The sequence below is a fragment of the Grus americana genome, chromosome 6 (genome assembly GCF_028858705.1).
Source record: "Grus americana isolate bGruAme1 chromosome 6, bGruAme1.mat, whole genome shotgun sequence".
In the NCBI taxonomy this organism is placed as follows: domain Eukaryota; kingdom Metazoa; phylum Chordata; class Aves; order Gruiformes; family Gruidae; genus Grus; species Grus americana.
This window is the reverse complement of record NC_072857.1, coordinates 6,449,091-6,473,701: the sequence shown is the minus strand read 5'-3', so window position 1 is coordinate 6,473,701 and position 24,611 is coordinate 6,449,091. Positions and strand designations below refer to the sequence as shown.

Here is a 24,611-nt window from a genome sequence, read left to right as displayed (position 1 = left end):
AGGATTGCAGCTTTCATATTTTCTTCTCAGACCTATTTTTGGAATGTGTCCCATCATTTAAAATCCTCTTCTAAGGTAGGAAAAATAACCTTTTCTTTTTCAAGGCAAACCTTTTCTTGTGATCGTCCATGGACTTCATGGGTATATGCCAAGAATTACATAGATTTTTATACAGATTGAATCTTATTTGCAATAATAATTTGCAGTAATTTTGCACAGCCAAAATCCTTTCAAAGATTTCTTATAGCAGCAGGTTATTTTGGCTGTGATTTCATGAGAAATGGCAGTCCACCTTTTCTGCAAAAGGCTCTGCAGATATTCATTAAGCTAAGCCTCCTTTCCCATGAGAACAGGATGTAAAGAACTGTGATCATATTTATGTGTGCATATGGTATATGTGGAGACAGTGGAAGAGTCTGCTTTTCAGCCTTTCTGTAAGATAGGTATATATATAACAGCTAAAATAAGAGTTGATTTATTTCTGCCAGACCAAGCAGGAGTTGGAGCTGTAAACAAACAACGTTAAGATTAAAGAGAATAAAAAAAAAAATTAAATCATTTCTTCTCACCCAAGTAAAATTAATGCTACAGCTGAGTTAGCCCCTCTTACACTGACAGGGGGGAAAAAAACCCCGTATATGTGACAAAACCTTGCTAGAAAGAAAAAGAGAGAAATACATCGGGGAAAACAGACTGCCTGTCCCTGTTGTCCTGAGGTCTAGCCTGAGCCAGGAGCAAGGACCTTTGGAACACTGGGGCAGTGCAAGAGAAGGTCAAAGCAAATAGCGCAGGGAAGGACTGGGGAAGGTTATGAAATCCACCCACATTCAACAACGTACACCACGGGTTATACACGGTCCCATTCTCCACACGTGGGATAACGACTGTGAACTTCAGAGGCGTTACCGTTGCTTGGTCTGTGCTCTCAGCAGAGTGCCATGGTTTGATGCAGAACTTCTCTTCCTGAGCAGCTCCCAGAAATTCCCTATAAAGTTTGCAAATTCTTTTGCGCAGGGCCTGGGGTGCTGCCCCGGGGTCCCTCCGAGGAGAAGGCCCTGAGCAGTCCCCTGTTGCTCAACAGCAAGGGAGGGCTTGTTCACACCCCTGTCTGTTTAGGGCTTGGCATGGACATTGCACGCTTCTTTTACTTTCTGTCTGCTAACAACTTGCCCCTGAGTCTTTGGAATCAGTATAAAGTGAATAGAGTGAGATACCATATGTTAATTCCAGTATGCTTTTTGGCTGATAAAAGTGAAAAGTATAAGCTCTTTGGGAGATTATTGCATATAAATGAGTTAAGGCAATTGCACGGATAAGCTAGAAAAGCAGTAGCTTTACCCATTAAGATTTTATCTAAATTCTCCAAATGTTATGAAGGAGGGAAAAAAAGAAGTGGAAGGTTAGGTAGCAAGATCAAACCACCTAAAAATCTGATCTCTGGTCATGCAGAGATTTTGAAAGTTAAACTTTTTAGTATGTCTAAGAGATGCTTAGTACGTGGTGGTGCATCAGAACTGCTGCTTGCTCTCTTGCTTGGATGGAGTTGTATACTCTGCTACCGTACATATTGCTCGGGCAAACAAATATAAGTGGCAAGGGGAAGGATGTTGTTCCTTGATGCAGTTGTTCTCCTGACACATCACACTATGAAATAAACACCAAATTTCCCAATAGAAAGAGACTGAAATTATGAAGAATAAGATTGACTGAAATGGATGGCAGTGTTTAAAAAATGTTAGCTAGTATTGATGTTTCGGGGGAAAAAAAATACTCCGAGAACGCTGCCCTGAGGAGGTGATTGATGTGGCTGCCACGGGGGCCTGTGTCATGCTGGATAAGTCACTCCAGCCGTGTCAGAGGTGATCATGACTTTTATGCTCCTCATTTTCTGGGTGCCTGACTGACGATCCTGATATGCAGAAATATGAGGCACTTAAAGCTTAGCTGCTACTGAAACCTCGATGTTGGAGCTGGCTGTGAACTTTCTGATGACAAATTTTTCTGTTGGAAAATGTTGACTTGCCACAGCTGAGATTTTCACAGAAATGTGTTTTTCCATTGAAGTTATCATTGTGTGATTTTTAGTATGGAATAGCTGGAGGAAAAAAAGGGAGAAAAGGGAGGAAGCTCTGCGCTGTGGAATAATCAAAGAACATGAGAGACCGCGAAATGAGAGGCTTGGGCTTCTGCTCTGAGTCTGCCTGAGCAAAACTTCCCAAATTAATGCCGTTATCTCCTGCGCTGATGGCTATTACGGGATTGGTGGGGGGGAGAGGGGATGGAGGAGAGGACCTTTCTCCCTTTCCTTCTCTTTCTAAGTGCTTTTACTAAACATTTCAAAGGGGTTTTGTTTCTTTCCAGTGTGAAAGAGTGAAGAAAAAAGTCTCTGTACTTTTCATGGAAGAAGAGAGCAGCTCCATGCCCGGCTCCCCCTTGGGCAGCTCTGGGTTCAGAGATCAGACACCTCAGCGGATGGGACACTTTTAGCCCCATTTCCCTGCCTCTAAAACCATTAACTTGTTGGCCTGGAGATGCTGGTGCAGTCAGAATACATCACACCTCACACCTGCCTTTTACTCACTGGACCAGTAACGCTGTCAGAGAAGGAAATCAGCTCACACGGTGCTATTTGTTCTCAATAATCCACGCCAGCTTTTTCCCATCACCTTATTTTCCCCTTTTCTGAGGCAGGATTTAACATTGCTCAGCCACTTGTGTGTGGGGTTTGCCCATCCCCTTCTCACCTCCAGGTGAGGGGTGTTTTGTGGACACTGATCTCCCCAGAGAAGGTGTCCCACCACTCAACTCTCGCATGGTTCCAAAGTGTCCAGCCTTCGCCCGTGCCAAGGTCAGGCTGGTCTCCCTCCTCCTCTGCCCTCTGCGGACATGGGGAATAACCAACTGCTGCTCCTCTGCTCCCCATGCTGGAGGACTAATGCAACCCCTCTCATTGCTCTCTTCTCTGAGGTAAGTCTATCTTTTAACTTTCCTTGCAGGTCACATTTCCAGGCCCCTTGTTAGCTTTGCTGCTGCCTTTTTGAACTGCCTTTAATTTGTCCAGCTTTATTTAAGTATGATGATCAAAATTAGACATAGTGCTCCAGCTGTGGCCTCTCAAGTCCAAGTGCACAGGTCTAATGAGTTGCTGTGCTTTATGTGCGCTACCCTCAGTAACAAATTTTATTCTTGTTAATTTTTCCTAATAACTCTGCAAGTTGTGAGCCATTAGGAACCTGCACTGAAGGTAGTCTGGCTGGCTTGTAGGTTCCCAAATCATCTTTTCTTCACTTTTTGATGTCAAATACTGAATTTGTGCTTCTGGTTTTGTCCTTTGGATCTCAGAGGTTGTCCATAAGTTTTTGAAGATGATTTTTAATGATTCCAATGATGATTTGGCTGTTGCTCAAGGTGGATTCAGCTGTTACTGACAACCTGGATATACACATTTTTAGCGCGCTCTCTTCTTTTTCTGCCCTCTGTTCTTATTACCGTCTTGAAATTAACTGTGCTAAATATCTAATTGTAATTAAATTTCTCTGAGAAGACTGAAGCAATGAAGACTTGGAATGCATCTGTATTCCCTATGTCATTTTACCTGCTCTCCTTCCCTGTTAATGGACCTGCACTACTTTCCTTTGCCTTGATAACATTAATAATATTTGCCCTTCACCCCACAAAGGCTGTGAAAGCAAATTAATGACTGTGCATTAAGCACCCAGTTACTATAATAAAGAAGGAAAAAGCCTATCAGGAAACGAATGGCACTTCCAAGATGGGTTTTGCTACTTTGTGGCATACGCGCATTAAAGCCACGTGCTCACAAGTGGGAATGACATGAAATACCGACTCGCTGCTCGGCTATGGAGCGCCATCGATCCTGGGCACTGAAGAAGTGCCAGTCCTCAAGCAAATCAGTGTGTGGTCATGCCACAGAGACTGGATTATAATTTGCAAGCACAAGGAGCAAACTAAGCCAGCACAACCAACCTTAGCTCTGGGGCTTCTTGGTTTGTGTGTCGATAGATGGAAGGTGAAACATTTGCGTGGCCCAAGTGCTGGGTAGTGTCCCGTCAGCGTCTTCAAGGCACTGAGTGCTTCCTCGCCTCAGAAGAAGTTAGATTTCTCACTCCTGCCTGGGACTGTAACTAGCACCCTGTTACTGTTCTGGTCTTGTAGTTCCTTATCCACAGCTGGAGAGAATAATATGCACTTAGTGATTACACATATTTATAGGAATTTCTAGCACCCCCTTCTATATTGTCTGATGACTGCAAGATTGTACCAGGCAGTCTTGCTGTCTTCTGGAAACATTTGGAGATCGTAACTGTGACTTGCACAACTCTTTGTGAGTGTATGCAATGATGTAAATTGTCAATGGAAATTATTCTGAAGTGAACTCAGGCCTCAAGCCAAAGCAGCACCACAAAAAACCCTGAAATAGCACCATGAAGATGACTGGCAAAAATGATCCTTGCAAGCTTTCTGTTTCCCCAACTCATCTGCTTGAGATTACTGGGGATCAAAGGCCAACCTGACATGATGTGACCCACAGCAGCCTCCACACCAAACTGCAGAAGTTTCTAATGACTTTTTATGGATCATTTCTTCTTTGGAGAGCACTACAGTGCTGATACCCTGGTTGCTGTCTGGCTCATATGACCGGTTGTTTTGTGACTTGTATCTAGCATCCCTCTATCCAGAGGGAACAATTTAAAGTCAACTACGTTGGCTTTGTAGCAACCAAGATTTACTACAATGATGATATTATTACCTGGTGGCTTTTAGCAAAATTAAGACCTTATTTTCTGCTGAAGAAGTGTGAACAATCACCAGAGTGGGTCCAGACCTGATCCTGGTTTTCTCCCAAATACTCTTTTTTTTCTCTCCTGTTGTCCAATCTGGCTGCTGGGGATTTTACTCGCAGGCTGCCATCTGACCTCTCTGCCCATGACTGTAAAATTAATTAAACATGCCTCTCTCCATGCATGCTTGCTAAACAGACTGTCCATTCCAGCACAGCATTTGCATCCATATTAACAGGAAATACCTAAATACAGGGCATGAAAATTTTGCATTCTGCCTGCTGTACAAATCAGCTCATTGCACATCCTCCTCTTGTCCTATATGTGTAGCCTTTTGTCCCCTGCGTCCCTTCGACTTAATTTTAGTTTGCCCTCTACTTTCACCTCCATTACTGTGTTATACATGGGCAGTTGGCTATGTGACTTAATCATATCAGCCTCCTCCTGCTGTTTTACTTCAATCATCTCCAACCTTTCTCCACTGAGCTGACAAAGATACTTTCTCCTGCACCATGGAAAACATGATCTAAAACAATATGATAGTGTTAGAGTTCTGCATGCATAATTTCAATAACGTCCCATGTAACCAGTCACCTGGCTGGGTTTTTAATGGAATCGCCCTTGTTATCGGCCTGTTTTCATTCAGTTCTCACAAAAGGATTGCTCACAGCGTGAGTCATGCCAGACATTTCAGCGTCTCTGTCAGGAAGTCAGTAAAGATAATAAAAAGGGGTACATGCAGTCAAATCTTTGGAAATACAACATTTAAGAGCAGTGATGCTGTTGATAGCTTTCAGTCATTTTGCAGAACATTAAGAAAAAAAACTCCAAAAGCAATCGAACCCAAAAAGCAACATCTTGTTTGTTAGTACTTTTGTATTGCTCCCCACCATGCACGCTTGCATCCATTATGTAACTCCAAGTTTTCCACCTTTATTTTTCATTTTAAGGTCTTCTGCTCTCAGAACTTTCTTACTGGCAAGAACAACAGAAATCTCAGTAAGGCAAACAAAGTTACTCCTCTAAATGTGTGAGGCTGGAGATGAGCCCACGGCCACGGCTCCAGGGAGGTATTGCAGAAGGGTGCTGAGAAACGCGCTCTCCTGCTCCCGCTGCCGCCCTTAGGTACGAGGGTGAGCGCTGGTAGGGGAGGTGCTGATCTCAGTCCCCTCCTGTCCGAATAAGAAAAGGATCGCGACCCCATGCATACAAGTGTACGCCGACATCATCTGTTGTTTTTTGCCTACGTGTTTCTCTCCTGAAAAGAACATTTTTTTTGCAAAGTCAATTGGCAATATCTACATCATTATGAAGCCTTCCTGGCACTGCATCTGCTGATTGATGGCCATGAAAATGCAGCATATTTCATTTTCTTTTTCTAGACGTGAAGCCAGCTGCTAATGGTTTTCACAGGGTGAAGCTGGCAGCTGCAGGATCAGGTCTCAAAGCTGTAAAATGTGCATTTGCAGGAGAGCCACCGGGGCTTTTGGCTGTTTCATTACTGGTCATTACTGCTCATAAGAAGCGATCTAAGCAAAATGGGTGCTGAGCCTGACTGTAAATTCTGAGGCTTGATTTGGGAAACCACAGTCATTAGCATCAGATGAAAGTGATCTCAATGATCTTGAATTTTTTCTGCAATTAAAACTTCCCTCTCCTGTTTCCAAAAACACATTAAGGCTCATGGTCTAACAGTTGACATTTATTTAGTTTTATTCATCTGCCTCTTCAAGTCAAATACAGAAACTAATACATAAGTATTACCCTCCTTATATTAATCGTGAATGCTTGCTGAAGACTGAAATAAAACATGAACGTGCGTCATTAGGCTGAGTGAGAGCAGGACAGCCATAAATAATCTTCTTCTGCAGGTCTTGGATAAAATTAGTATCTAAGTACTTCTTCCTTTCACCCTAGAAAAGGGCCATTTGATTCCAACATGTCTATATTTTGCCCAACTTTTCTGTATTTCATGGACAGCAAGGGACAGGGGGTTGCAGCGGCTGCTGAGGCCATCCAGGCTATGGGATTGCTGTGCTGCTTCTTCAAGCCCCATGCAGCTCCTTGTTTTTTATAAAAGCCCTCTGTGCCTATGAAGAATGAGATAGGATGGGGTCCCTCCTTGACGTGTAGATGGCATGTTCTTCTGGGAGGCAGGGGGAGGAAAAACACGTGGGCTTTGGTGGTCCTGTATGTTACTCACCAGGCTGACATTTAATAAACCAGGCTGGATGCCTTATCCTTCCTAGAGCAAGATCGTCTCACCAGGATCCCCCCCCGCCAAAAAAAAAAAAGTCAGCGCTATGAAGAGATTCATCACTACTTTTGTAAGCTGCTGGCAGGCAGGAAGCAGGCTGATCTTTGTTTGCATTTACATTTTTTGAGTGTTTCACAACGACTTCAATGGGAAAGAGCAAGGCAGAAATGATCGGTTGTGTGGGAATTCCTGAAAGCAGCAGGAGAATTTCATAATGACACAAAAATCACGCAAGCACAAATTTTGTGTTGCTGGCTGCTGTATCCTCAGAGAAAATCGACCTTGACACATACTTGAACAATTGTAAAAAGGAGAAATAGCTTCCAACAGAAGAAATACTGTAAATCAGAACTTTCCTTCCAAGTGGGAAAGTCCTGTTTGCTTGATTTCTAATCTATATGATCAACAAAAAGCATTCATAATTGTTAAGCAGCTGAAAAGTGGGCCTAGACTGTACATCGCTTTCTCCTGTTAGGCTCTGCGGGTTGAATTCTGTCTCATCAGCGTGTGCCACAGAGGCTTTAGATAAGGAACTGGCGAAGAATAGCTGAACAGTGAAAGCTATTATCTCAAAAGACTGATATTTACTGGATTACTTGCTTTTTACCTTTCTAGCTGAGTCACAAAATTTCCTTTGTTGCTGCACATTCGTTTTCCTCCTTTCTCTAACAAATACCATTGAATTGAGTATGCACATGTCTTATATACTGTTATCTAGAGTTATCTCCAAAAACCCTTTTAAGTCCTGTTCACATACAAATGAGACTTGAATACTTCCAGGGCAGAGCAGTACATTACCAAGCCTGAGAACTAACAATAGAATTGGGTCAATAAAAGAAGGATAGACTATGTGATCACAAGGTGACTATTTCCACCGTAATGTGAAAAGCTACTTTCAGTGCTGAAAACACAGTACAGCAGCAGTTAAATTAATGCCACTGTATAGCCCTCACTTGCATCCCTGTGTACATGTTCAGATTTGTGCAAGCAGAGGGAATGGCTATTAGGATAATCAGGGGAATGAAGAGCTTGCTTTGTAAGTAGAGATTAAAATTAATTTGCTTAGCCTAGCAAAAGAGAGACTGAGGATGTATTTCATGTTGCTGACACATACATAGTGGGGAAGGGAACTCTGTAGGCGAAGGGAGAATGTTGTGGTGAGAACATCCGCTATAGGAGCACACCTATGAACATATTTAGGGTGGAAAATAGGGAATTTCTACCTATTGAAAGGTAAAGATCTAGGTGACTTGGGCAAAATATCTATTTCTAAAATGGATTTGATGGCTGCCACTATAGCAAGGGACTTGGGCTGAGCAAAAGTAATGACATGTCTTGTGCAGGAGCAGCTTCTATAACGTAACTGCAGGAGCTCTGCATGGTGGCATGTGCCAAATCCTCTTTCCAGCGTATCTCCTCGGAACCTGGACCAAAACGAGTCCTCCTCTGTGTGGCCTGCAGATACCTCCAACCACGCTGGCTGGACTGACAGCTCCAGCAGACCATTCTCTTGTGGATGTGACACCTGAAAAACCTTCTGGAGACTGAACAGGTGTATAGTGCATAGAATCCCCCCACAAGTTACTCGGGCATATTTGACGAAGGGAAAATATCTGCCTATTACTTCAGCTACTGAAGCTGGAAGGTTCTGGTTCTGGGGATCAGAGAGCTCTGAAAGTTTAAAAATGCTATTTTTGCCCTCAATCCTCGCAGATTTGATTTAAAGCCTACAGGCCACATTATTGTTTATAATATTTCACTTTTTGATAAAAAGTTTTTGAAACTATTATCTATTCTATTATTTTATCATCAATTATTGAATTATTGTTGGAGGGGTTTTTTTATACATTCACCATCTTATCATAAATATCCAGGAATATAAAAATGTCTGGTTTGTAGACTCTTACTATGAATAAATTAAGCTGGATTTATGAGACTTATGGTCTGTTCTTCCTCTGTTCTTTGGAGGGCTTAGTGAATGTGCAATGAGAGCTCTTATTTCTTATTATGGAATTTTATTGCCACAGTGTAACTGGGTTAATATAAGAAGTATAAATAGGGATATGCATTTGCCTGTGAAATGTTTTAATATGGAGAAGAGCATCTGAAGTTCAAAAAATATGAAGTACGGACTGTGTATCTTACTCTGTAAGTGGGAAGAGAAACCATTTCGAGTGCTGCAGAAAGAATGGAGTATGTGGGAATTGTCCCCTAGAAAGGTAAAAAAAGTCATCTGATTTTCTTAAGCCATCCTGCTCTACTCTGCAACTACTTTCTAGGAAGCATCCTAAAATGCTGCAGTTGCTTCCTCTCACCTGCTGGTCTCCTGCACCAACGTTCATAAAGTGAAAGAAAGCGCAGAGAAAGCAAGAGAAGCTGGAAAAGTCTAACAGCCAGGATATTTTGTCTTGTAATAGTTCCTCTTCTTTTTAGTCTACATGAACTTGGCTGATGTTAGTTCATGTAGACTGAGACCCAGACAATAACTATGTCCTACTTTTAAAAGAAAAAAAAAAAAATTGAGACGCTTGAAGTACTCTTCTTAGTGAAGAATACAAGCTCATTCCTGTGCATGTGCAAAAAAAATCCTCGTTTGTCCCTGTGCCATCTTCTCATCCTTTACATACTTCAATGGTATTTCAATAGCACTAAGTCCAGAAGGACAGAGGCGATGTCCGCGCACACAGAGGAAGGGAAGGCAGAAGGCTGCTGCCAGCGGATGGGGATGGACTCAGCACAGCTGTGCCTAAAGAGATAGCAGCTGGAAAGGACTGAGGTGGCCACCAAAAGGGAGAACAGCTGGAGAGCCAAAAAGAAAAAAAAAAAAAAAAAAAGAGGTTTTAAAGCAAGCACACACAAACTGGAGAGAAACAGCTGTCGGGTCTGGAGAGGCGAGATTGCCTCGCAGGCTGCAGGAGCCCTCGCCCGGGGCTGACCCCAGGGAAGGAGCAGTAAGGGGAGATGGAACGGAGGAGAGGGGGTTTGTGCTTCATACAGGTTGGGGGAAGCGCCTTCCTAGCAGCTCTGCTGTGGCTGCAGCAGTAAAAAGCCACGGGGAAGGGGTTTGGCACAACAGATTTTTTGGGTTTCCTTCAAAGCAGAAAGGACTGCCAGAAACTGGCACGAGCCGCTGCCGCTCCCGAAGGACAACAGTGGCTCTCAGTGCTCCCGGGCAGATTTCCCTCCGCTGCTGACAACAGGGTTTGCTGTGGTTCTCTGTCGGACTGGGGTGGGGACACGCTCACAGGCAGGCTGCCTGTACGGCTCAATATTCTGGAGTGGGGTTTTATTGCTCTTTGCACGGTGCTGTAGATGATAACCTTTTATTCTCATTTTCGGAGCTAACAGACCTATTTTTGTTTGGCCCTACATGTGAGACTGCAACAGGTATTCTAAGCACAATGGGCAATTTATTTCAAAGGTGTAAAATCACACTAGTCTAGAACAAAACTGCAATTTCCCGTTGTTCATCGCTGCTGTAGCCATCTTTGCTGCTCTGTGGTGTCAGATGCAGAGCTGGTGGGTTATTGCTATATTACGTTTCACTGTGAAATCCAGTCAGATTAATGACTTTGGGGTCACTTGAGATTTGCATAATTTATATTGATGACTTGCTGTTTAAAGTGTTTTACAAAATCAGGAAATAAATTGTAGGTTTTATAAAAATATCATAATTAAAAATTGACTTGTACTAACTGTTGGCTTCAGGAACGTGCGTGAAGTTCAAGTATGATGGATTGTGTTGCTCAATGAAAACTATAAAAAACCAGGAGAGACTTATGATGATAAAAAGCATTTTTTTTAGATGGTTACATTATCAATCTTTATATTGAGCCAAATGCTGCTTGCATTTCTTCTGTGCATGTTTTATTGACTTCATTGTGACCAGTTGTGGAAGGAGAGCAATATTTGTATTATGGTGAAGACACATTATCACATTCAAAATCAAAACGTGTTCTTGAAACAAGTATAAAACTTCAGAAGCCAGAAATAAAACACTTGTTTTAGTTATGTCTTTAATATGACTTAATTGGTCCAGAATTTAGCAAGCTGTGATAAATCTTTCTGCTATAAAACCAGAAGGGAAATGTTCTTGCCTTTCCTCACATTAGTAATCAAAATATTCAGATGGTGAACATTTTTTTTTCAATAGTTTGGTTTGGGAGAAACAATGAAAAAATATGCAACAGGAATCTGTGACGTGAGGCTGATTTCGATGTTTTTTTAATGAAAATGGGTTTGAGGGCAGCTGTTACAATGAAAAAATGAGCCAAACAGCTCTCCGTATGACTGGTATATTCCCAGTGAAAATCAATGGAGTTGCACAAGACCAACAGCCTTGAATTTAACATGGCATTACAGGGTTCAGAATATGAGACCCTTGTGTAAGAAATCAGACACACCATTTTATCTGGTATCAAACCAAAACTCAGTTGTTGCAGGATACTGAGAAGCGCAAAAGGACTGCTAAAAATGTAAAGTTCTACCTTGTCGCTACAATTAGGGATGAAGCAAGAAATTCTTTCCTACCCCTTTTCCCTGGAAGAAAGGTACCGGGGGAGACAGAATGTCCAAGCTCCAACCTCTGCCCAGGAAAAGACTGAACAGGAGCTGGAGACTGGAAATAGGAGATGTTGGGACGAGGTGGGCTCTGGGCAGGGTGGGAGGAAGGCAGAGTCCTGGGACAGCGATGGGTGGCACAACGGCACCAAAACCTCTTGCTACAGCTCATCTTACAATCATTAACTCGGGAGGAACGAATCTGGCAGACAAATGTCTCCTATTTGTACAAGATACTGCAGAAGCAGGGCAGTGCTAGCTGGAGGCTTGTTCTTTTTAATCCAAAGGTTTCCTATAATGCAGCAGCGTGTGCACAGCAAGGAGCACTCTCTCATGCTGAAATTACATGTTCAACAAGCTACGCCTCGCAGTGATATAATATAACGGTCGTGCAAACAGGGAGAGAGACATCTTTCTGATGCACCTTCATGACATGGGTTCGAAATAAGTTTTGATCTGTATTCTAGATAGCTGTGATAATAAAAATGAAATTCCACTTAGCGGCTAATTTTCCCCTAGTTTTGCAGCCCAACCCTCATCTGCTTCACCACCTTACCTCACTGAGAACACTCAGAGAAGCCAAAACAGGATGGGGGTTTCTGTGAATAACAAAACTTAGAGCATAAGGCAAAAAGAAAACCATGGGAATATATATGTAAAGCTTCTCGATGGTAATCATGTAGCGTAAGTGGTCTGTTAAACCCAAGAGACCGAGTTTAAGCAGCGGCTGTCCTACAAATGCTATTCTGCTATTTGGTGCTGCCTGTTACCGTCACCTCGCGTGTTCCTTTGCAGGTTCACTCGGGTTTCAGATGAGCAATCACACGCCGATAAGTTTTCTGGGCCTTTATTTCCCAGCTCCATGGGCTAGTGGCAAAATCACGCTGATAAAATCTTCCAGATGCCTTATCTGACTTTCAGAAATAAATAACTTGTTGGGCTCACTCTTGAACTCTCTCACAAAATAGATCACTAGGGGTCACCAGAAAGAAGCAAAACTTTGTATTTAGTCTGGAATGCTTATAAATTTATACTGCGGTTTTCTGCTAATCTTTTATAGGGGATAATTTAGTTTTCAAAAACCAAGACAAATTATTTTTCTACAGACGACAGGTATTTCCTACTAATGAAAATGGCATTATAGAAGGCCCACGTTAAAAAGAGAGAAAAAGGCTTGTGTGCAATTTCTCGTTCACTTAATTGCATGCTGATACTGAAGAGACACTGTGATTTGAAATTTTACTCCAAGCTAAAATAAGATGCTTGCTTTTATGGTTTAGTAACCTGTGTTAAAATACTGACTAATATGGCAGTATGAATTGTAATTTTTCAGCTGGCCTTAAACGAAGCAGTAATGATTTGGTTTTGGTAAAAATTCACTGCAATATATTTAAGTTTATAATTGCAGAAATATAGATAACAGTTTTTCAGAATTTGTTCCAGCTCTATGTTTGCAAATCTCAGAAAATACAGTGCATGAGGTGGTGAGAGGTTTATCCAAGGATGCTTGAAAGGACAGCCTGCTCAGGTAGAAAAAAGAATATTTTGGTGGGAAGAACAAAGATGGCATGGGTGGAGTTCAGTGGGGATTTCAGGAAGAATTTGGCTCAGCACTGTTTTATTGCTCTTCTACTCATTCTTAGTGCTGAGCAAAGGCAAAGTTTCCATGTGAATATTCAGCCAACGGTCGGTTTGGCTTTAACGAAAACTGAGAAGAAGTCAAGAAACATCTCATTTACCAAAAATACCTATATTTCTGCATTTTTCCATTTGCCACGGGAGAGGCCAGTGTCTTGCAGGATTGTTCGGGTGTAGTGAGAGCAGAGATCTGCCTGTGCCCAGCAAAGCTCCATAGTTCACACTCCTGCCAGGGCATATAAATGCATATTCCTCTGCGCTTTGTCTCGTCCCCCTTCAGTCTAGGTAAAACTGACATTGTTTCCCCCCCCCTTCTTGAAAGTATATATTTTATAGCTAATGAAAAAGCTCAGGAAATATAACTGTCCCTCATATTGATTTTGCTTTTATATATAGTGCCTTTTTCCCAAATGGATGCCAGAATGCACTCTTAAAATCAAACTATATAGAACAATAATTTCTACTAGAATGGAAAAACATGGCAGCAGCTTAACAGTGCACTTTAGTGCTAGACAACACTTCAGGAAATGAAGGTGGCTTTAAGGAGCAGAAATAATCTTGTGGCCTTAAGAAGTTATTAGATATGGGTATGGAGCAAGACCCAGCATGGCTTTTCTCGCCCCCAGCTGCCTGCACTGGATGGGGGGGGGGAACGCCTCAGCAGCCCCTTGCTCAAACCCTCTGATATTAAAGAACAGGGGTTCCCACGCATACCTTATAGGCTGAAGTATTATTTAAGCTCTTAAGATGTCAGATTTCAGTTCATGTAACAAATAGTCCAGCAGCCCCCAGCCCTTCATATAGAGAATTTATTCAAATATATCCCTGTTCAGGTGTCTGCTGTGTGCCAGCGGGTACCTGCTGCTCCCAGCACCCTCCTCAGAGCCTCCCAAATTAAGGACTCTTTTACCTTCAGTAAAACTATGATTTTTGTAATGCATAAATTAAGTTCACTTTATCTTGTTTCCTTTGTGCAAAATATCCAGTGACTTTATGCCCATTCTTGAGCATGAAACAATAGGGGATACAGGACACTCCATGGCTTGCTTTTTGCCGAAAAGGACGTTTGATTAAAAAAATGGTTGAAAATCACTAGGTTAGGTGTGTTAGAACATCGCTTCATAAGCACAAACCAACATAAATCACTTCTTGCTGCATTGCTGGGGACTCACAAACAAGTATCATTACTAATATTAGAAAGTTACTGCCCCTTTTATTTAGCTTGTTCATTCTTCTAAAAAATGTATGCTTGGGTTAGAGCTGGTCAGGAATTTTAAGTGTTGATTATTTTATATGCTGTTAGTGGAATTTTTCATAGAAATGTGCAAGTTTTGAGAAGACCTGTACTTTTTTTTGGTACCGGTTTCATCTTAGGATGGCATCTTAGGAGGCATTTGGAGGCTCACGCACTTATGCGTATGGTTTTGACAAAAAAAAATTGTGTTAATCAATTGAATTATCAGTCTACCTACCTGTCTAACTCTGTACTGGAATTGCTTTATTTTTATTTTTATTTTTTATAAATAACAAATATACATTATGTCATAGAGTGAATGAATCTGCTGTCCATCGCAGTTATTTACACCTTTACAGTAGACGAAGACATGGGAGACTGACACTGAAGCCCTTATTCCAAGAGGTATTTAATTACTAATAGAAAGTGAAGCAGTTCAAATAAGAGATCTAAAGATATTCTCTCCGGCATAATCGATAAACCAGTTCTGAGGGCACTTGTCTGTGACAGAAGAGATTGATCCAGTTCCTGTATCCTAAAACATAACATCTTTCCTGTCAGAAGTGATTAAAAAATTATCAGGTTATCAGTTAGCACTTTGGGTTTTTCCCAGTTTTGTCTCAGTGGGAAAGTAAATTTTTAATTGTTTTCAATTGTTAAAGCAATCAGACAGAAAAAAAAAAAACCAAAACCTTCCTCTGTGGATCAACAGCAGTTACTCAAGCTGAAATAGGTTATCTTTGGGAAGTTGTATGGTCTATAAACTGTTATGCGGATAAACACAGAGCACAGCTGGGCTATAACAGCCGTGAGCCCCTGATGGAATTCAGAGATAAAAACGGGTGGATTTGTATGGTGTATTTTTTGTGACCATCACAATTTTTCTCGCAGCATTTCTGCAGCACTAATTTTAGCAATAATTATATGAAGCAGTGATAACAGTGGTAGCCAAAATGATGTTTCCTATGCTTATGTGGCTGTCTGTGCTACCTTTCACAGGATTGCAATGTTTTTGGTTTATATTCAATTTAGCTGCATTGAAAGCAACATAAATATTAATATATGTTAAGGTTGTCAAAGGCATACCTTGTGCCCGTGTGCTGACCAGATGCAAGGTTTTAAATCTGAGAACCTCACCAAAGAGTCTTTCAGAAAGCCTGTGATTCACTACTGCAGAAGGATTTCCCAGCAAACCTCATTAAAAGAAGCCAGAATAAAGTTGTCTGCTTCAAGGGTCTTAAAAAAATAAAATCCAATACCACCACAAAAAACCAGACTTTAAGACAGCTTGTTTTCCAGCTAATCATTGCATATCCAGGTACTACTTAGTGTCTCTGCCACCAGTCTTTCTGAGTAATAAAGAAACTCCTTCCAGCAGTTTTTTGACCCCGTGAGTGCTTCTGTGCCGGGTTCCTTGGGAGATGCGCGGGGCTGACCGGGCACAGCTCACCAGGTCCCCTCGCATCCCGCCGGCACTTAATGAGGATGCTTGGTATTCTCGGAAGGCAATCTGCAAGCTCAGACCTAAGACAGAAGATGAAGTTGTTTTGAAACAGCAGATGAATAATATTGTCAGCAGTGTATTAATGAGAGAAAGCGTCTACACACCCATGCAAGGAGTATAGGTAATAGCAAACAGAACAAGAAATGTTAGCGGATAACAGATGCTATCAAGCAGCAGGAATAACTGTGGGTGATTTTCATGACTAAAATACCAGTTATTGGGAAAACATGAAAAAGGAAGAACTGAATGAATGGGGGTAGGTAGTAGATTTATGATTTATGTCAAAGCTATTTGTATTGCAAGGCAGCAATCGTGTCAAGAGCAGAAAATAGTTGCAAAATTCCTCTGGGAAATGTATAACTTGTGCTGGGATCACAGTCTGCAACTTGAATCCAGCGATCCTGAAGTACATCAGTATCTTTAAGCCTAATGCCCTCACACAAGCACACACTAGGGACAGGGATTAAGTCGAACTTCAGCCCTCCACATCCGAGTCCCAAGTCCTTCCACACACAGTCTTTGACTACGCTACCTTAAGGAAATATCAAACCCTTTCCCCTGTGAGGCGTGTGGCAGCGGGCAGGATTGTACCGGTGCTGTGCTGGGAGGCACAAGCCAGTCCCGCCTGCCGCCGTTTCGGGAGATGCTGACGCACTGGGCAAGGCAGGTCGTGTCCCTGCACAGGTACCCCCACGCAGCGACCGGAGGATGGACAAAACGCATCTTTGCTCCAGCGTGGGAATGCTACTGCAGCGTTCCCAGCGTAGCTGTTCTCAGTGGTTTATTAGGGATTTCTTTTACAGGATCAGCTGAAATAACTAGTCCAGGCAAAGGACTGAAAATTATTTGAAACTGGAGGAATCCTATGTTCAACAATTATGAGTGAGACTTTTAAAGGATATTATAGAGAAAAGAAGCCCAAGTACTTCAGGAATGTTACGGAGTGTGGGTGGCTGAGTCCCACGGGAACTTACAAGATTCTGTTGGAGCAAAAAACAAATTCTGGGGTGGTGATGGGCTAGCTAAGGAAGAACGATAGCTTTCTTTTACCTTTATTTTTATTCTGTTTTATACACATTCAGAAAATGAAATGTCCACATGTTTTAGCACTTGAAGAATGAGTTGCAAGTACATTCGGGTAGGAAATAGCCTCCTCTTCATTTTCCTTGTATTTCTTGCAAAAGCGAGACAAGGAATTAATTAGATTTCACCCTGTTTATGTCTTCGTTGCTTGCTCTAATCTTAACATCTAATAAAAGAACAGAGCAAATGGCTCTGAGAATTTTTATATTTTTTTTTTTCTCTAGCCCATTAAGAAAAGAACAGAGCTGATGATAAGGTAGCCTGAGTGAATCAAAGTATCTATGCTGTGTTATTGAGGGAGGGTGAGTCACAGTCAACTAATTTTATAGCATACCCATAGTTGATTATAAAGCAAATAATTGGAGGAAAGGGACAAAGAGGGCTATTAAAAATAATCTCTGAAAGATGTTTCTAAATCTGCCTATTCTGGTAGCTGGACCAGATCAACAAATAACATATCTGACTAATGCAGTGAGGTCTACTAATGCTAATCCTAAAGAAATTTTTAATTATTAAGTTATGAATAACAAAACTTTAGTGTAGCTATGAAATAAACTAGTGACTGAGTTTCACCTCCCTTTGCTCTTCATGTAGGGCTGTAGAAAATCAGTGAGCTAAAATTCCATGAAAAGTTTGCAAGATGGTCAAACATCAGCAAAATACAATTTTAAACTGAGATGAGAAGCAGTTAGGAGCTGATATAATACAGACTCCTTTCTGTAAAGGAGTGGTCTAGTTCAGATCCCAAGTCATTCTCCACATTTACTATTAAACTCATTATAGAGCTATTAATTCAGGAACTTCTGAGAACCCTCCTGTCTCTGTATCGCCTTCTAGATTTTTTCCATAGACTTTTGCCTTCTGAGGCAAAAAATTAAACATAACTTGCTCAGCCATTTAAAAAATTAAGAGAAAGTAAGACTGTGAGTTCAGGATGGGAAATGCTATGCAAGGGCATGGAGTGACAGGACAAGCGGTAATGGGTTTAAGCTGAAGGAGGGTCGATTTAGATTAGATGTTAGAAAGAAATTCTTCCCTGTGAGGGTGGTGAGGCCCTGGCACAGGTTGCCCAGAGAAGCTGGGGCTGCCCCTGGCTCCCTGGCAGTGTTCAAGGCCAGGTTGGATGGGGCTTTGGGCAACCTGGGCTAGTGGAGGGTGTCCCTGCCCATGGCAGGGGGGTTGGAACTAGATGGGCTTTGAGGTCCCTTCCAACCCAAACCATTCTATAGTTCTATGGTTCTATGATTCTTATTAGCATAAGGAGGAGGAAAGTTGGGGTATCCACCGGTTCATGTAAAGTGCAAGAGCTACTGAGCTGACGAGGCATCAGCAAGATACTACATGAAGGACTGTTTACTGAAACTGTCAACACACAAAGCTGTCAAGGGACAGTTGAGTTGTAAAATGCTCCAGCTACCATGGGAGATGCATTACATTATTGTGGTATGCAGATAAATTGCTATCCAGCTCGTGGAAGCTGCTTTGTGAACAAAATAGGGGAATAAGATAAACTCGCTCTCAATCGATGAATTAATATAAAACCAGCAAAAGGAGCAGAGCAGACTACTACAATCCCTCAACTATATTAGGCAATCAATTTTTTTTTCCTTTCAATATGTAGAATATTCCCTTGCGGCTCCCTGTGGATGCCATGCAGTGTGAACACAGCAATCAAAGTAACAGACGTCAGAATAATCAAAATAATATGTGTCAGAAAGAAGCAAATGAGTACATACATTCATTAAGTAAATCTCCTAAGAGCTTAACACACAAAACTCTTTCCAGAATAGCTGTACAAACAATTGCATTCACTAACACATGGTTTTATTGGTGTTTCAAAGTCAGATGAAAAATATTCTTCAAATTAATCCACTTCTTTCAGATTTCACCATAAATAATCTCTATTTAGGGCAAAACACATAGTGTAGCTGCCCAAATGAAATTAATAAAGGTTGTAACTGAAGGTAAAATACAGTACTTTGAAGAAAACTTAAGAATCATTAAACAAGTAATATATGCTGCCAGACAAGTGTTAAACACAATATCCATATTTGTAGTGGATTGGGCATTAGCAATGATGTCCAACACTGAACCTCCATATTTGAAGTCACAAGAAAGACGTTTCATCCAGGAAGAAAGTCGCCAAAAAGTCAGAACAAACCTACAAATGTCCAAGGAAATAAATTTGTAGTCAAAATCAGCCAAACCAGTGATCTGGCTGCCTTGAGAACTTTTCCCAGCAAACTATTCGAAGGGGCACAGTAGAAACTCAGTTAAAATAAACAAAATGGTACCTCTCAAAATATTCTGAGCCGTTTGAAGCACCAAGTCTAGTTGACACAAAAACTGAAGGAAATGTATTGGAATGAAAGAGCCACTTCCAAAGCCAGAAATGCTTTATTAGGCTACAAAGTGGTCTAGGAAGAAGTAGAAATAAAACAGGCAAGAAATTTTGTCTTTAATGAAATTAGTGCAGGAAAGACTTTTCCTTGTCTTCAACTATATTTGTATGATAAAGTAGAGAGAGCATTTTGGAAATGATTGGATCCTTTCCTGATAGAAATCAAAGGGGATTTGGGTGAAATTTCAAGTTTCGGTCCTCTAAAATATGTTAAAAAGTCTAAAACCCCCCAACAATACTTTGTGTCCCCTTGAATATGTGTGTGTAGCCATTCGACTTCAGAGTTTACAAGGAAGATGGAGAAAGGTTCAGAATTTTTATTACACTCCTATTTACTATATTGGCTTTCATTTCAGTTATGAGCTGTGCTGCAGTTAACGGGGCTGGGTTGTGACTCGTGAGGCCTCGGCATAGATCTCAGCTCCACCACAGGATTTTCTGCATGACCTTGAGCCGCTTCACGTCTCCATCTCATCTGTAAAACAGAATGATGATGCTTCCTCTCTGCAGCAATTTGTCTTGTCAATTTAGGAACAAACACTGATTTGTCTTGACTAGTTGCAGCTCCTATCGATTGCAAAGGAAGTTAGATGTATACAATACTTCTTCGGATTTGGCATCTGGAGACAAAATAACTTCGAGGAACTGGACCATATAAAGCAAACATTTTGGCCATGAATGTCCTATACTGTTATGAACAGTGTCTAATAAAATGATCCTCAATTTTAGTACAGCACAGAGTAATAAATAGATGTTAAGGAGTTTAAACTGTGTATGCATTTGGCAGATCAATGGGAAACAGGCAAATCCTTGAGAGCTGCAGTAGAAAGGCACCACTCACACCGAACGTATTTTGTAAATCTGTGTAACTTTGAAAACAACTATTAATTTTCATCAGAAGATTGGAAGGCAACTGCGTGAGCTAAAAACTATTTCCCTACCAAATTTCAAAGTCCTAATATCCAGTAGCGACGCACTGATGCTGCTCAGGAGAGTCACAAGCATGTTCAGTATAAGGTGAGAGAGGTTCCCTCACCCAGACCACAGTAGCCACATGATTTTGTCTTCTTTATGAAAGAGCTATTCCTGCAGTAAGCATAACCCCGTTGTTTTTCAGATAAAAAGGAGAGGAACGAAAATGTTATCAGCAAACAGAAATCATTGTAAAGCCCCAGCTACTAGCTTTGCTTTGACCGCACATAATCAGGTAAGATCAGATTTCTCTCTTAGTTGAACCGGCACAAACTGGATTAATTCCAGACAATGAGGCTACTGGAGCTACTTGATGTTGACAAAAACTTAAGCAAGAGGGAAATAAAATATTAACCTGTAAACAGCTTTTGATATTAAAAATTATATTGGGAGAGAAACATGCTGTAAAGGTTGTTCCTTTCCCTTTGGCAGGTGTTACGGCTTGTTCGCCATAGCCAGGGAATCTTGGGTTTACTTCTGTAGGAAGTACTTTTTGTTTGCAGCAGGGTATTTTTTGTTTGCACAGTGCTATAAATGTCTGTTGTGCTTTCCACAGAGCAAAGACACGGAGCCAGAATAATCCCAGTGTAATTTCCGAAGTCACGGGAATGTCCCTGACCAAATCCACTCATGGCCTGAGAGCTTGATCCCCGCAAGCTGTTTCCAGCCAGATACTTGGGGGCTTCCCTGGGGGGGTCGCACCCCTCCTGTGCTCAGGCACCCAGAGGGTGGCAGGAGCCCTGGGACTCCGGGGGTTTCTGGGGACGTGGGTGGCAAGTCTGAGGTCTGACCAAGGGACAGGAGGGTTTGGCATCTGCAGTAGGTGCGTGAAGTAGGTGGGAAAGCTCCTGAACAGCTCGAATTATTCCTTTTGAAATACTCATGGGGAAATGTTTTCTCAGCTCCAGTAGATTTTGCTTGAAGCATGGAAAGTCCATGGCACTCAGATTTTACAGCAGAAGCTCACAAGTGGGATCATGGGTTGCTTGTGGGTAGCTCACAAAGCAGATTACGTACTCCGATTTCCATTTCATTCTTCTAGTGAAAGCAAGACCAAGGTTTATAACATTGAAAGACATACTGAGTAATTTTTGCCATGCTAAACTATTCTCATTTACTTTCTTAAATCAAATCAGACCATTTTGGCCATTTAAGAATGCAGCATCTTTGCCCGCTGGCTGTAGGCACCTAGCCGTTCCCTCTCTCTTCTCCTCTTTCTTCACCTCAGGATACGCTCACATTTTTTCTTATGTGTTTCAGAGTTGAGGAAAATCCACAGGAGTGAACTTGCAAACAATTAATTTTATCTGATTTTACTGTATATGTAACACCTCACAGTGAAGCTCCAGCAGATTTTGTGAGCTTCGAGGGAGGCTGATGCCTTTGCAGGAAGGTCATGTCCAAATTAAAAACTTTTTCAATTGTACGTTATGAAAAGGCTCCAGAGGGGATGGGGAGCAATTCCATCTTGATGGTGATGTTACAAGCAACTACCTATTTTAAGATAAATACTTTTGTCTAAAATACCTCTGTAAAAAATCTGTTGTCTTTTTCTTTTGATTGACTTATTTGCAGAATTTCATCTGAGAAGTCTGACAAGCTCTGTGTTGTGTCAGCCCTCCCACATCCATGATTCACTGAGTTGCTTTTGTCCCTGACGCTCTACTTAATCTTTTACCAGAGAGGAGCTACGGATGTTCTCGGTAACCCTTTCATGTTTCTCAGTCGCAGGAAATGGTGTAAAACCCCCAAATAATGAGAATATCCTCCATCACTGGGAGTTTCATTCCCTAAAACACGACTGCAGAAGATGATAAAGGTCTTCCTTGGTCTTTAAAGGACTTTTTCATCTTCTCCCTCTTAACGAGGCATCTGCAAAAAGCTGTTTGGTCAGACGTTCCTTATTCACAGTTAAATTCTTATGGGATTAGTAGGTTTGTTATACTCAGAGTACAAAAGTAAACAGCATATGGCTCTGTTAATATCCTTATAATGTCACAACACAATCTGTCAGAATGTAAACTTTTTTGAGCAGTTTAATTTACTTCAAGTTCACACTATGAAAAAAAAACAAACAAGTCTTAAGTATCCTTCCGCATCACCTAAGAGACAGCAAGCTATTTCTTAATTCTTGTTTTGTGTTCCCAGTTTAATAAATACGTCTATACGTATTACCTTCAGTAACAAAAATACAGTGGAAGACACAGTTACTTAGTTACTAGGAGTTAAAAGGTCATTTCCCCTTGATGAAAAGCTTGTTCTATCAGATAAGTAGCTGCTACACTGCATAAAACTGGCAACCCTTCAAAAGCTTTCAGAAATTAAAGGCATTGTTTGAAGATAAAGGCGATAAGGTCATTTGCCCTGTGTTTAGTCCTGCAAACCTTTCTGGGTGACCCTTTGATATTCAAATGAAGAGTGCTTTAAATTTTTTTATCTTCGTTGAGCTAATGAGTGCTGCCTGCCAATCACTTTTAAGACTAGCTGAAACTCTACTGGAATTAATTTTTGTAGAATATTGCAACGCGTTGCCATTAAGGGGGGGAGTGCCTCCACAGAGTTTGCCGGAGCTGTATCCATAATCGCTCCCAGCACTACGCTCTGGTCCTACGCTCTGTTTTTACTAGTTGAATAATGTCTAACATGATTTTCAATGTATTCCTGCAGTAGATTAATAAAGCTGTATAAACAAGCTATGTATGTAAAAATCTATGTCCTCTTCGAACTCTGTGCTAGAGTGAAACAAGCCTTGCATTTAATGTGTACAGTAGTAGAAAAATTACTCATGAACTTTTTATTGCCAGAGACTGTATAGCTGTGTATTATTATATGTGTAATTAACTAATCTATAATGTTGGTCTGATATATGGTGTATATACTTCGTTCCTTAGAGGAATAGGTTCTTATTTTAAAGTTTTTTCTTCTTTTATGGCTCATTTCATATATTCCATTTATGGGAAAATGTTATGAATATTCTTTAAATCACTTGATTTTTTTTTTTTCCAGTAGGAAGTAAGAATCTTCAGAAGTTTGTAATTTCTTTGTTTAAAAAAAAAAAAGGAAAAAAAAGCGCAAGTCCTCTAATAGACAATAAACATTGTATGTGCTGTAAGCACGCTTGATCATCACTGTGACCTTCTTCATTACCTGAGAAGTTGTTTATTTTAACCTTACTTCCATTCTATTTTGAAGAGTCTTTCTAATAATAGCCCTCTATCACTCTAACCCACACTGAAAATTAAATGTAAACAAGATCATCTCAGTTTAAAATACACATGAACTCAATCCCCCAAATGACTGTCAAATAATTAAAAAGTACAAAATCCTTACCTAATGGAGCTGACTCAGTGCTAATGGCCAACAAGGGAATCCAACAGAGGTAGGCAACAAGTTGGAGATGCTGATGGAAAGGAAAGGGCTGCTGCATATTGTCCAAGATGGGCTTTATCCATGCATCTGCAGTTGCTTAGAAGTTAACTTTTGAAGTACTAAACTTTGCAGGAAAAGCCATCAGCCTGCCTGCCTGTTTCAATTTTTTTTTTTTTTTCCTTTCGTCCTTTTCAATCCACTCTCTTGGAGAGGGCTTAATGTGTCATTAATCCCAGAATTTCCAAGAGGGAAGCCCTCCAGCTATACACAAACCACGCTCACCCACCCACACACAAACAGATCAGCACCGGGCATGTGTCCCTGCAGCTGCTCTGGCTGCAGCTGCTCTGATTTACACACCCAGTAACACACCCGCGTACACACCGAGGGTGAGAACAGCGAGTACTGGCAGTGGCAGTGGTAGGAGGTGATCCTGGAGAAATTGGGGTTGTAAACCAAACATGCCTGCTTCGGAGGGTTTTAAAGCAGACAGCACTAACGTCAGATTATTGCAGTCATATCTGACACTGTGTTTATATGAGGGGTTTGAAAAATTCTAAAATATAGGCTTGCGATAAGTTTGTTTTTCGCTCCAGATTGCTGGAAGTTACATTTATGCAAAAGTGTTACAGAAGTGGTCTGTGCAGCAGAAACAGCAATCCTGAAGGTGTGTGTCTTGGGTCAACGTGTCATTGTTTGGTATTTTAGAGAATAGTCCTTTGCTGCTGAAACAAAGCGCGGCAGCATTTGCTCTGCCAACCCGTCCTGAAAAATGCAATGTACGTTTCAGA

General features: G+C 41.2%; 1 protein-coding gene across 1 annotated transcript in view; it reads right to left on the bottom strand.

Annotated features, from left to right (window-relative positions):
* The window catches only part of LOC129208032 (von Willebrand factor D and EGF domain-containing protein-like), a 184,253-nt gene extending 160,141 nt beyond the window's left edge, over positions 1–24,112 (bottom strand). Inside the window, exon 1 of the mRNA XM_054830120.1 lies at positions 23,782–24,112. Coding sequence (XP_054686095.1) covers positions 23,782–23,878 — 97 coding nt within the window. The 5' untranslated portion in view covers positions 23,879–24,112. The remainder of the gene's footprint in view (positions 1–23,781) is intronic.
* Between the last annotated feature and the right edge of the window lie 499 nt (positions 24,113–24,611).